The sequence below is a fragment of the Ostrea edulis genome, chromosome 7 (genome assembly GCF_947568905.1).
Source record: "Ostrea edulis chromosome 7, xbOstEdul1.1, whole genome shotgun sequence".
Classification (NCBI taxonomy): Eukaryota; Metazoa; Mollusca; class Bivalvia; order Ostreida; family Ostreidae; genus Ostrea; species Ostrea edulis.
Genome location: NC_079170.1, coordinates 86,927,421 through 86,942,850, shown reverse-complemented (window position 1 = coordinate 86,942,850; position 15,430 = coordinate 86,927,421). Strand labels below are relative to the sequence as shown.

Below are 15,430 nucleotides of genomic sequence, written 5' to 3'. Positions count from 1 at the left end.
TAACCAAGACGCTCGAGAATTTGTCACTCAAATGGAGACATCATCATTGCCAGAGAAGGCTGCAAACGATTGGCCTATGCTCGGCGGCTACGGTCTTTGAGCAGAGAGGGATCCTTTTCATGCCATGCCTACTGTGACAATGGACTTCGTTGTAATTCAAAGGACTGTCCCATTTAGTCTCCTCGGAGTACTAAGGACCTATTCTGAGCCCGTTCCCCACGGGATTTCTAAACTCAAAAACATCTTGTAATATATAAGTTGACTCACACAGGACTCCTCAAACAAACATTCTATACCAATGCTTGACAGGTCATGTTTGACATTAACGAACCAGATGTCATTTTTTGCGATTATAAGTTAGTAACGTTCTTTTAGAATAAGATTATTTATGGTTTAAATTTTCAACCAGTGGTCATTTGCACAAAAAAGGTATGACTAAGATAATAAGTTTGTATCTGCTTTATACTACAAAATAAGAATGGATATCTATAGAATATGCCACGAAGTTCTAAAACTAATTAATGTTGAATTTTGGGATGATGAACAAACTGAAAATTCATTAGCATAACATATTATATCATTATGGTTAACATGACCAATGACCATTTGTTTATCACGTGACTGTAAATGATTTCGCCATTACTGTATGAATTGTGCAATTTACAGAAATGTCCAAAAGCTTTAAACATTGTAAACCTGCTTCCCCTTCTGCAATTTCTAAACTGAGATAATTCATATCAAAATTGTATGGAAAATATGCACGTCATATTGATTGATATGTCAATTGTAACATATTAACTTTGATAATAAATGTAAACGTACGTCACAAAAGAATAGAGACAGTAAAAGTAACCGTGCATGTTTGCTTATTGATGTGTAAACCCAAGAGGATGTCTTTTATCATTTTGCCTGTGTCAGATACGCAAACTTCAATTGGCCCAATAGTATCCTGATTTGTTTAAATATTCCTTGCGTCAGGGTATCATGCTAAACAATGGGAATAACAAGCAACAATATTAGAAGTCGTGAATAATACTACAATCGTGCATGTATAGAAAGCGACTGTAAGTCAGACAGGAGTAGTGAGGACTTCTGTAAGTCAGACAGGAGATAGTGAGGACTTCTGTAAGTCAGACAGGAGATAGTGAGGACTTCTGTAAGTCAGACAGGAGATAGGGAGGACTTCTGTAAGTCAGACAGGAGATAGTGAGGACGTCAGTCTTTGATTGTGATGTTTTCTGGTCATTACTTTATTTGATCTGTGCAAATAACTGAGTTGGATCGCTTGTTGACAAAATGAAAGTCATCACTATATTCACTCGCTGTTTCCTGTACACTATTTTGTGTACTTTGTCAAAAGCAGATGTAAAACCCCAGTGCTACACGATGGAAGTTTCACTTGACAACAAGATGTCGAATGTCAGCCTCATGGCAATACATCATTCGGAATATTTCACTAAATGTTCCGCTATGTGTGGTCAACTTTGCGCATGCTTTGGCTTTAATCCCCAACAAAAGAAGTGTCGCATTCATCAGTCATGCGACCCAGCAGACATGACCATTAATGAAAAAGGTTGGAGGAATTTTTATCCTGACGGTATGTTGTTTTAAAACCTTCATTTTTGGGAGCTGAACTTCCCGAGGTCATTACATACTGTGCTCATGAATATATTGCATGGGACTTTGGTGTATGTTCCTTCACATTCTCGTTTTGAAATACACCAGACACACAAACATTAACACGCAAGTAGTGTATATATATATATATATATATTATATATATATATATATATATATATATATATATATATATATATATAAGTAGTGACTGGACTGATCGGTAGTATAAATGTTTGTACCAATATATTTCACCTTGTACCTTTGGTTCCTTAGAACGTTTACGATAATTTGTTCTGTCAACTCTCTGTTTGTCAAGATTTTTCAGGCAATTTAGAAATTTACGTCTTCTCATGGTGGCCCCTTGTGTTTAAAAAACGATGGTACATGCCGGAAAAGTTCTTCTTCAGTTGTCTAGCAAATCTTGCAGAACCTTTACCTTTTTATATGTTATACAAAATATTGTATGAGTCGACAATCGCATCGAAATACGTATATCAGTCTGTGCATTAATGAGTATTACAACCTTATACCATTACTAGCAATTTTAAAATAGCTGATCATGTCTTTCTTCCAGTGCGTTATCTGCATAAAAGTTGCATGGAGATTCTACAAAATGACGCAGACGTGAAAGACAAAGATGGGGTATATTCGATAAATGTCAATAATCAGAAAAAGAGTGTGTACTGTGATATGACTACCGATGGAGGGGGTTGGACGGTGAGTACATGTAAAACTTATACGGTACCAATTTTGATGCACCAGATGCGCATTTCGACAAATAATGTCTCTTCAGTGATGCTCAAGCCGAAATTTTCGAATAAAAATAAACTTGTAAGAGCTAAAAGAAAAACTAGAGTGCTAAACACTGGAACCAAATTCGTCCAAGGATAAGAGCTATGCATGAGGGAGACAATCCTTAATTTTGAAACGAATTTCTAAATTTTATCCTAACAATTAAATATACATCCGTATTTTCAAGCTAGTAACGAAGTACTTGGCTACTGGAAATCAGAAATACAAACCGTAAGAATTTCTATGGAAAGTGATGATAACGCTGTAATTTATTGTAGTCTCTGTGGATCACCATTTGCCCGTTCTATAGCATCGATCTGTGATCGAAATATTGTGTAATTGATATTGAAAGAAAATATAAAGAATGAATAATTCTAAAAATAGTATAGTAACCTGAATCGATGGTTTTATTTACATCCATTATAAATACGAATAGTCAGTGATGTCACCGATACATGACGGTAACATATCCTATAGTAGAGTGGTCAACTTATCGGCAATATTAGAAACAGAAAACTGAATCCCCAAGAAAGAAACTTTGTGGGAAAGTGCACTTAGATGGAAAAATTAATTGTATCAAGGCGTACGGTTCCATAACAGACAGCGACGATTAGGATACTAAACACAATGTGTTCAAATTGTGTTGAGTTGTACAGTTACACACAACATCGCCATGGGTCGGAATCACACTTTCAAGTCAGCAAATTCATTTACACACGATTCAAAGATTTAGCAATCTATATACGAATATTTACAGTAAAATATATCAAAGAATAAATACTAACATACAGTAGGAATAATCAAAGTTCATAAAACAATGTCTGATGTTGATTTACCACCTACAATGAATTCGAACACGCGGTTAAGGCTGTTTGAAACGCAGTCGTATATCGGTCATTAAGCCCAGTACCCAGTTATTTAGAACATAATGTATAATTGTACCATGGTCGTCTATTTCACGATTAAACATTTTTATCGATGTGTAAACCCAGAACATTTTACTCAGAAACTGAATAAAAGTGCAAACTTTTGCAATTCAAAACAAGGTTTATTACGTCACCGCAACTGATACAAGGTTACATGTGTCAATATCTAGTAGAAGAGTATTACACATTATTTTTCAAATTAAGTTTACTTGTACCAACGGTAACTAATTGGTACATATAGATCGTTCGTTTTGTAACCAGGAGGTCGTGAGTGCGACCCCCGCTCGAGCCGTGGCCACATCAAGCCTAAGACGTTAAAATATGAAGCGATGATTCCTTCGTCAAACGCTCGGTATTTAGAAATGAGAATGCCGAGTGTTTCGAATAATAACATTTTGCTGAATTTTGTGATTAGTTTGATATGCTGTGATATCATGGTTAGTAAAGAGAAGACAGTCATGATCATGACGTGGAGACTGAACATAGCACATTTCAGTCACGTGATCAGTGGCCTGCCTGTCTACAATATGCAGATGAGCCTCCTACGCAAAGTAAATAAAAATCCAGAGAGTATATATTTTGAACAACTTTCAACATGGTCAGAAATAGAAGACAATAATTCGTACTAAGTGACGATGGCTTAGTATTTTCTAGAACACTATAAAACTGAGAAGTAATGCGGTATTTTACTATTTGCATTGATGCATACATATCGTAAAATGAACTTTGAATACATTCGGTTACCTTACACAATATGAAATTTGTTGATTATATATTATATAGGTTATATATGTTGTAGGTTATATATTTTGTAAGTTATATATTTTGTAGGTTATATATTTTGTAGACTATATATTTTGTACGTTATATATTTTGTAAGTTATATATTTTGTAGGTTATATATTTTTGTGGGTTATATATGTTATAGGTTATACATTCTGTAAGTTATATATTTTGTAGGTTATATATTTTGTAGGCTATCCAAAAACGGCAGGATGGATCTACTGAATTTTATAGGACTTGGGCAGATTACAAGAGGGGTTTTGGACATCCATCCAAAAACTACTGGATTGGTAGGGTTACTATTTATGTTACATAAAGACCGATTGAGATAAAACAGTTTCAATTTAATATACCATTGGGTCAATGTCGCCAACCATGATCAATAAGTTAATATAAGTATCCTTGCGATATCGTGAATATATCGATAAACATGCATCTCCCCAAGACTGGTAAATTCAAGATGGATCTCACCATATACATCCAGCATGGTGCATGCAAATATGTGTTCCTGTATCTATGGTATACTGGAAAGTAAGTCATTTCTCATACAGGAAATGACCTAATGAAAGTGAAATATTGCAGGGATCAGGACAGGGGGATATGATTGCATTCTACGTTTCACGTAAACACTGTCTCCTTCTATGTCTACATTTCGCAAATTATATAGTTAATGTTACAATCTAATTTACAAATTCTCGAGAGGGACGTAAAACAAGATACAATCAATCAATCAAGTTCAACACATCATTAGGTCGAGTACTGTCCGACGTACTACACACCAAATGTTACGTCTTCCTTTACATAATAAGTTTTACTACGGATTCCATCATTTACATAATCAAGATATGGGGGTCACTGCAGGTGAGACCGGGAAACGGGGATGTTTAGTCCTTCTTGATGCTTGACCTCGCCTCTAGCATATCCAGGGGTTCATGTTTGCCAAACCATTAATTTTGTATAGGATTGATGACATGTATCGATGTTCGTTATATTCACCATTTCAAGGCATTAGTACGTTCCCAGGTAAAATCTCCATTCCCTATTGTGACCCAAATGAACCAAAAGGAACCACAGTTCAATCAATTTGACTCTTGACTACCCGAGGATATAATACCACTAATCACGGCCTTGTTACTATAAACATATGTATGTCCAGAAACTTCCCTATACGGATATACCAGCATAAAACTTAAATCCCACCCTAACCATTGCTTAAACCTAAACGTACATTGCTTGGAGATACATGCATATTGATATGACTAATTAAGGTCCTGTTGTTATTAAGAAATACAATTTAAAAGATTTTCCTCTCTATCCCCATTTAAAAGTTTGATCCCCTATCCTGCCCCCATTCATTTCCAGGGAGTCATCACCGGTAAAATATTTAATCTACACTCTTAACGGAAGCTTTCACATACGAGTTGTTTTTCCTGGTCCAGCGTTTCTTCAAAAGATCTTTAAAAGATTTTATCATATTTTCAAAATTTCTTAACAGTATTCCCTTTGGAAAGGGTAGACTCTTCCATTGAAAAATTTAGGATCCCTTTTCCCAAAATGATTCTTTATGACAAATCTCTTGGAATAGGCCCAGTGGTTCCTAGGAGGAGTAAAAAATAAATAAAGTTGACAGACAGCGGGAGAACAGGTGATCAAAAAAGTTCACTTGTGCTTTTGGCTCAGATGTGCAAAAAGCATATTAACGCAGTTCCACAGGCCTGTGACGTCATAGGATGTTGCAAAGTCAATGATTTAATGGCTGGAACATAAATTTTGTTGGAGTCTTTTTCAGTAGTTATTGTAAAAAGATCTTGTTAGCCATAACATGTTTAAAAAGTCTTAGTTATATTTGAATAGTCAATGATATGTTTCAAAATATTGAATCCAATGACAATAACTCTGTTTTCATTAAATTATTTATAAAGTCAATTATGCGATAAATTTCCTTTATTTTTCACAAACATTTTACCAAGGTGATAAGGAATCATTGTCTGTGTCTTTTCATGAAATTGCATAAAATTTTAATCCACGAGTGATTTTGAATAGCTGAGCTGTATGGTGCCAGGCTTCGGTTTTTTATGGGGTATACATACTCTGGAAGCTATAGATTTGAAAGTATTAAGGACAGGTATGGATTGTTTTTGATAAATAACTATAACAGATGTACATCTACTAATATAAACAGAAAAAATGATATGTAAACTATGCTATAAGGAAAATATGTTCATATTTGTTTGTTTTTTAACATTTTGGAGAATAATGCCAATTCAATAATATTGCACATGTCATTCTAAAACTTGATGAACAAATTGAAAATGACATGTGTTTTAGCTATTGACATGTTTCCCGATAACTAAATACAATTCTATCAATATTTTGTTGTTTTTATTTTAAAATAACAACATATAACTGTTTCCAATGAATTTCATAAAAATCTACATAGGGGTAAATGACTTTAGTAGTGTCTGTAATGAATATTAATATGGAAATCCTTAACTGTTTTGTCTTTTTGCATTTCTCTGAATGCTAGTTTATTGATTCCAAACAAATAAATGCTACCTAAACCGCAACAATCCAGGACTAAGGACCCACCTTAAAAATTAATGATATCAGTAGATATGATTTTTTAAAAAGTAGAATTCCGATACACTATTACTGTTTTACTCAGGAAAAACTAACATTGTTCCGTAGTAACCACTTCATACATGATATCAATAAAAATGTTGCAATAATACTATTTTATTTCAAAAAGGTGACCTGCGGTAAAATTCTTCCTCTGGGCCTCCAGTTGACACATACAAGTATATATAAAGATAATTACTTAATGATAACGATAACGATATAATTTATATAGCGCCTTGCACGTACATAAAACAAATTAATCTAAGGCACTTTACAAGGATATGAAAAATGCAACACTAAAACAAATGAAATTAAATGACAAGATGACATAAAATCTAGTATCTCTAAAATTATCAAAATAAACCATTATAATTAAGATCGATTTTCCTATGTAGAGCACTATGCGAAGTGTTACAAATCAACGAAATAAAACAATAAAAAGATTTAGATATTTGAACTAAAAATGGCTACTTCAAACAACGTGTACTGTTTAAGAAGCTTAAATGTCAAGAAAAGCAATTCAAAAAATATTTTAACAGTCTCTGAATCATGAACACAATACCATGTAACAACATTAAGTCTGTATCACTATAGTTGAGTATTGGTAATAAACAATCACAAATCTAATATTCCAGATTGCAGCTAAGACATAATTGCGTAGAATTTATTAAGGATTATCTCCCTCATGCATAGCTCTTATCCTTGGACGAATTTGGCTCCACTTTTTGGGCACGCTGTTTTTGTCTATATTTAGCTCTAAAACTTCATAGTTATTTCGGATTTCAAACATTTCGGCTGAGCATCACTGAAGAGACATTATTTGTCGAAATGCGCATCTGGTACATCAAAATTGGTACCGTGTAAGTTCTACATACAAGAAGACAAAAATTACGCTTGCTTGCATGCAGCCGTTATTAACGAATATTCGACGATGCCCTAACATTTTTGAAGAAAAATAAAAACATTTCATCTCTGTAAAAAGTATATCTTACATGTCTCTATAGCAAACTGAATATACATGAAAGGCGAAGATAAAGAACAGTGATCGATCTTATAACTCCTATAAGCAATACAAAATACAGTTGGGCAAACACGGACCCCTTCACACTAGGAGTGGGATCAGGTGCTTATGAGGAGTAAGCATCCCCTTTCGACCGGTCACACCCGCCGTGAGCCCTATATAATTTCTTTCCATGCACCAATATTCTTTTTCATTTCTTAATGAACAGGAAACGATGCAATTCACAATTTGACAAAGACAAATCAGGAACTACGAGTGGAGCTGTTGAGTTTTGATGACGAGAAAGCGTACGCCCTGTACTCCACATTTCAAGTTGGAGACGAGAGCAGTAAATACCTGCTAACAGTGTCGGGGTATAATGGAACAGCGGGTAAGAATGTTTTACATATCATCATGCTAACTCACCACAATATAAAACACATTCAAATCACACAGACAATATAATAAAAAATAAACTTAATATGAAATTTAAATGGTCAATGATTATGCGCCCTAATTGGTCTTTAGGAATCATTGCATTAGATGATAGATATATTGGTATAGCCATGATACATAATTCATCGTTTCATTGATCACTGTTCATTATCGTCACCGATAGCATTAGCTCAGTGGTAGAACGTTCGCTTCATAATGTAAAAATAAGGAATCTACAGTATTGAAATTATGTACTCATCTTCACGATATCAATTTCTAATTACCCGTACATACAAGATCAAAACATTACTGGTTCAATTTCATGTTAAGGCATCATAGGAACTAATGAAACAGGTAAGAGAGAATTTGAGGGATGGACACAGTGATACAATAATATACTAAAAGCAAACCGCTCAGAGTAATATTAGCTTAAAATCTGAAAATTTTAGTTTGTCTACGTAACTTTCATTATAGTCGTTGAGAAAATTAAAACGAAGTTTAAGATTTTATCAAAATAAAGGTTTTGGTACTATTCAATATATAGCATTTACCTTATCAGGATATAGGGCTCACGAGATTTACTTTCATTGTACTTTTTTAAAATGACTTTGAAGCATTTCTCAGATTCCATACTTCAACATTTTCTTCCACAATCAAACTTGCCATGCCTTGTCAAATCCTGCCTCAAAATCTATAAAAAAACACAAAATTTTCTTTTGGCCCATTTGATGTAAATATATTAAACAATGTAAAGCAAAAAATGGGATCAAGGGTAGAATATTTTGCTCTAAATCCAGCTTGATTTTATAAACTCGTTAACAATGTTATCCACAACACCTAAATTGCCATTCTTAAGTGTGCTGATACAATGCCTGATTTGTTATCTTTTCTCTATACATCCAATATTTCATCAACTATATTTACATCATTTGTTTCTAAGTCAACATCAAGCTGAACATCATCATCATTATCATTTGCATTATGTCTTTAAGATATCTAAAAAAATCAGAGATATGTACAGGATAATTTTTCTTTGTTTTTTTATTTACAATTTTCCAGTACTCTTTCGGATTTCATGTTTTTAATTTCCGAATGTTTTGCTTCACAACATGTTTGTAATTTAAGAGACTTATCTAAAGTAGATTTATTTCTTTCAGCTGTGCAAAGTGCATCTTTAAAAATTCTAAAATCATACTTTCTATACATTCTTTTTGGCTATCAGAAAAAGTTTTATGAGCATTATAGCAATCAGAGTTCAACCAAATTTTATTTCGAGTACTTTTATCTTTGTTTGGTGTGTTGTAAATGCTTACATTTTGTATACAAAATGTTTTTCGAAAGAATTACTAGCGTATTTATTTTCTATCAAGTATGAATATTTCCTGTTAATTCAGATTTACAAACGTATCATTTGTTTATTTTTTTTTCATCATTGAATTCAAAGATCATCACAACCACTATCGCCCTCATATGTTTCTCATTAAATATAGTTCCACATTTCCAATTTCCAATTTAATAGCTCTAAAACTTCATTGTTATTTCGGATTTCAAATATTTCGGTTGAGCTTCACTGAAAAGACATTATTTGTCGAAATGCGCATCTGGTGCATCAAAATTGGTACCGTATAAAATTTACATTATGACCCCTGGGTCGAAGCCTCTGCTGGTGGACTGTTAGTCCCCAAGGGTCTCTACAGCCCAGTAGCTAAGTACTTCGTTACTAGCTTGAAAATACGGATGTATATTTAATTGCTGTTATAAAATTTAGAAATTCCTTTCAAAATTAAAGATTATCTCCCTCACGCATAGATCTTATCCTTAGACGAATTTGACTGCACTTTTTTGGCACACTGTTTTCCCTATGATAGCTCTAAAACTTCATTGTTATTTCGGATTTCAAACATTTCGGTTGAGCATCACTGAAGAGACATTGTTTGTCGAAATGCGCATCTGGTGTATCAAAATTGGTACCGTATAAGGTTTACATGCAGAAAAGACGAGTAGTTTTCAAGAGTATTTTTTATCTATGTCGTATACAATCGATGGTGGACGAGCAATGCATACCTCGATTGACTCACGCTGAAACTTTTACATTTAATCTTTCATATTCCTATTTACCACAATGATTTCCAAAAACGAAAGATACGTCAATCCACTGTTACGTAGTTTGCTGCATTTTGACTCAGTTTCGGGACGCATCATATTTATTGTAATGTGGTATCACTCTACAAACATATTTTTGAAAAGATTGACAAATGAGAAAAGTTTGACGTTGTTATTTTAGTGTCGATTCTATAGCATTTTTAATCGTTAGTGAGTATTTAGTATCAGTAAGTATATATCTGTATGTGTCACTAAATATTATCAATATGTGTCAGTATTATCAGAATATGTCAGCAACTATCTTCAGTATGTGAATGAATATTCAACAAATGTATTAATTAATGTATAATTAATCAAAATCAGACGTTATGAACTATACAATAAACTCGATGTTTCACAACAAAATGCTGTTTAACGCAATAAGTAATATCAATAGAAGCCTCGGAACGTAATCACATATATCATCAAAATGTAATGTTAAAGATTGTCATTGATTGTCATTTTTCATGTTCACAATATAGTTATGGATACTCTGTTGTAGGAGACAGTTAATGTTTATAACAGTTATCAGTACTCTGTTGTATGAGACAGTTGATGTTTATAACAGTTATCAGTACTCTGTTGTAGGAGACAGTTGATGTTTATAACAGTTATCAGTACTCTGTTGTAGGAGATAGTTGATGTTTATAACAGTTATCAGTACTCTGTTGTATGAGACAGTTGATGTTTATAACAGTTATCAGTACTCTGTTGTAGGAGACAGTTGATGTTTATAACAGTTATCAGTACTCTGTTGTAGGAGATAGTTGATGTTTATAACAGTTATCAGTACTCTGTTGTATGAGACAGTTGATGTTTATAACAGTTATCAATACTCTATATTGTAGGAGACAGTTGATGTTTATAACAGTTATCAATACTCTGTTGTAGGAGACAGTTGATGTTTATAACAGTTATCAGTACTCTGTTGTAGGAGACAGTTGATGTTTATAACAGTTATCAATACTCTGTTGTAGGAGAAAGTTGATGTTTAAAACAGTTATCAATACTCTGTTGTAGGAGACAGTTAATATTTCTAACAGTTATTGATAATCTGTTTTAGGAGACAGATGATATTTATAACAGTTATCAATACTGTGTTGTATGAGACAGTTGATGTTGATAACAGTTATCAAAACTCTGTTGTGGGAGACAGTTGATGTTTATAACAGTTATCAGTACTCTGTTGTAGGAGACAGTTGATGTTTATAACAGTTATCAGTACTCTTTTGTATGAGACAGTTGATGTTTATAACAGTTATCTATACTCTGTTGTATGAGACAGTTGATGTTTATAACAGTTATCTATACTCTGTTGTAGGAGACAGTTGATGTTGATAACAGTTATCAAAACTCTGTTGTATGAGACAGTTGATGTTTATAACAGTTATCAGTACTCTGTTGTAGGGGACAGTTGATGTTGATAACAGTTATCAGTACTCTGTTGTATGAGACAGTTGATGTTTATAACAGTTATCTATACTTTGTTGTATGAGACAGTTGATGTTTATAACAGTTATCAATACTCTGTTGTAGGAGACAGTTGATGTTTATAACAGTTATCAGTACTCTGTTGTATGAGACAGTTGATGTTTATAACAGTTACCAATACTCTATTGTAGGAGACAGTTGATGTTTTGTAACAGTTATCAATACTCTGTAGTAGGAGAAAGGTGATGTTTAAAACAGTTATCAATACTTTGTTGTAGGAGACAGTTGATGTTTATAACAGTTATCGATACTATCTTGTAGGAGAAAATTGATGTTTATAACAGTTATCAATACTCTATTGTAGTAGAAAGTTGATGTTTATAACAGTTATAAATACTCTGTTGTAGGAGACAGTTGATATTTATAACAGTTATCAATATTCTGTTGTAAGATACAATTGATGTTTAAAACATTTATCAATACTCTGTTGTAGGAGACAGATGATATTCATAACAGTTACCAATACTCTGTTGTATGAGAGAGTTGATGTTTTAAAACATTTATCAATACTGTGTTGTAAGAGACAGTTGATGTTTATAGCAGTTGTCAATACTCTGTTGTAGGAGACAGTTAATGTTTATAACATTTATTAATACTCTGTTGTAGGAGACAGTTGATGTTTGTAACAGTTATCAATACTCTGTTGTAGGAGACAGCTGATGTTTATAACAGTTATCAATACTCTGTTGTAGGAGACAGCTGGTGTTTATAACAGTTATCAATACCCTGTTGTAGGAGACAGTTGATGTTTATAACAGTTATTAATACTCAGTTGTAGGAGACAATTGATGTTAATAACAGTTATCTATACTCTGTTGTAAGAGATAGTTGATGTTTATAACAGTTATGAATACTCTATGGTAGGGGACAATTGATCTTTATAACAGTTATCAAAACTCTGTTGTGGGAGACAGTTGATGTTGATAACAGTTATCAAAACTCTGTTGTGGGAGACAGTTGATGTTTATAACAGTTATCAGTACTCTGTTGTAGAAGACAGTTGATGTTGATAACAGTTATATATACTCTGTTGTAAGAGATAGTTGATCTTTATAACAGTTATGAATACTCTGTTATTGGAGACAGTTTGGTGTTTATAACAGTTATCAATACTCTGTTGTAGGATACAGTTGATGTTGATAACAGATATCAATACTCTGTTATAGGAGACAGTTGATGTTTATAACAGTTATCAATATTCTGTTGTAGGAGAAAGTTGATGTTGATAACAGTTATCAATACTCTGTTGTAGGAGACATTTGATATTTATAACAGTTATGAATACTCTGTTGTAGGAGACAGTTTGGAGTACCACAATGGAAATATGTTCACTACACATGATGAGGACAATGACGGGTGGAGCGGTGGTAACTGTGCGGTATACTACCACGGAACCTGGTGGTACGGTTACACTGCGTACTCCAACCTGAACGGTCAGTACGCCGGATCCGCTGTGTCTGTTCGCAAATACCCGCTATGGTATCATTGGAAATCCTCTATCGCATTAAAGGGGACAGCAATGCTGATTAGACACAAGAATTAACATCAATATATACCGTGTTTGACAAAATGACTAAATCATGTCCTGGTGGTATGGTATCTGTGCTGAATCCAACCTGAACGGACAGTACGCCGGGTCCGCTGTGCCTGGTCTTCAATACCCGGTCTGGTCTCTTTGGAAAGTTGACACAGCGTTAAAAGGGACAACAATGCAGAGTAGACCCAATTAAATGAATCATGTCATGGATATACTTATGTATCTATGACAAAGAGAGAATAATTACGGACGCTTTATGAATATCAAAATCAATGTAATTGTTTCTTCAGTGATGAACTGTATCACTTTGTGTAAAATGATTGAGTTGTGTTCCATTTATTAGTATAAGTCACTGATTGTTAAACAAATGATTGTTCGTTATCTTCACCTTGCATGATCAATATATTATATGCACTACATGATCTGTATTATTTTGATCAACACGTGGTTTGTTGTATATGGTTAATTGTCGTGGTAATGGATTGTACACATTGTAATATATATATATATATATATATATATATATATATATATATATATATCATCACCAATATATATATATCATCAATACTCATCAATATATATATATATATATATATATATATATATTTATATATATATATATATCTTTGAATATCTTCTTAAAGATAACGTTTGTATTCCAGCAAATAGCCATCATAAAGACATCTTATTTTGATACACAGAAATACTCATGATAAATAGATCTTATTCTGATACACAGAAATACTCATCATAAATAGATCTTATTCTGATACACAGAAATACTCATCATAAATAGATCTTATTCTGATACAAACAAATACTCATCATAAAAAGCATTCTGATACGCAGAAATACTCATCATGAAAACATCTTATTCTGATACACAGAAATACTCATCATGAAAACATCTTATTCTGATACAAACAAATACTCATCATAAAAAACATTCTGATACGCAGAAATACTCATCATGAAAACATCTTATTCTGATACAAACAAATACTCATCATAAAGACGGGCATTTGAGACCCATACATTATTACTCTTAATATTGTCACGTGATCATATCAGTCTCGTATTCCTAGCACTGACTCATTATTATCAAAAATTATATTACAATAGATTTGAAAATGAACACACTAGAGGTCCAACAATTATGCCTTAAAGCAGCATCATTAAGTCAAAGAGCACAATATATCATCTCAATAAGACAAAACACAAGAGAACATTCTGAACTCAGATAATATACATACACGTATTTATCTCATACATGTGGTGTATATTGAAAGTGAGATAAAGCATTAGCTTTATCACACGCCTGTTTGATAAAGCACTTCCGGTCCGAACTACTTTTGACACTGTCCCCGCTTGGATAACATATTTTTTGTGTTTATGCATATCCATGCATGAAATAAAGCGTAAAACCTATTATTCTGTATCTATTTAGAATTTCTTCTATAACAAAATTAAATGATGTTGCTCCTACTGACATATAATGCAAGTTACTGGCCACAAAAATGCCAACTCGGTCTGTATCTACTTAAAAATTACAATCAGAAAACAAAAATATGTGCACACTAGGCCTATTATCATCGACAAGGAATAGACCGTCTACTGGACAAGCCTAATCGAAAGCACCTCGACATGCTGCGGTACCAAGTATTCACAAGCACAGTCTCTTTTTTCTGGAGTATATTAAATGTAACAAATCTCAACAGCTTTACTTACTAGGGTAGGCCTATTTAAAGTGCCTCAATTCGTTATTACAATTGTTTATTTCAAAACGACGACGACATTAAACTTTTATCAGAAGGTCAAGCCTACGTCAAAAAATAAATACTCGGCCAATAGTTGTTACTTTGTTGGAATGGCAAAACCATTATAAATTATAAACTATAATCCCTAAAACAATTTTCATCAATGGTTTCTTTTATAAAAATGCCCTTTTGTACTGTATATTCAGCTGTTTCTACCATACTGGGGATAATCTCAAAATTAAGTGAAAAGAAGACGCAACAGGGGATGCTTACTCCTCCTAGGCACCTCATTCCACCTCTGGTGTGTCCAGAGGTCCGTGTTTAC

The 15,430-nt window shown here is 33.3% G+C and overlaps 1 protein-coding gene across 1 annotated transcript; it reads left to right on the top strand.

The window, feature by feature from the left end:
• The first annotated feature begins 890 nt into the window (after window positions 1-890).
• LOC125653408 (fibrinogen-like protein A) lies at window positions 891-13,764 on the top strand. Its single transcript, XM_048882865.2, has 5 exons — window positions 891-1,597; window positions 2,195-2,337; window positions 4,315-4,411; window positions 7,970-8,131; window positions 13,104-13,764. The coding sequence occupies exons 1-5, from the start codon at window positions 1,297-1,299 to the stop codon at window positions 13,349-13,351; spliced, it is 951 nt and encodes a 316-aa protein (XP_048738822.2). The 5' UTR covers window positions 891-1,296; the 3' UTR covers window positions 13,352-13,764.
• The last annotated feature ends 1,666 nt before the right edge of the window (window positions 13,765-15,430 follow it).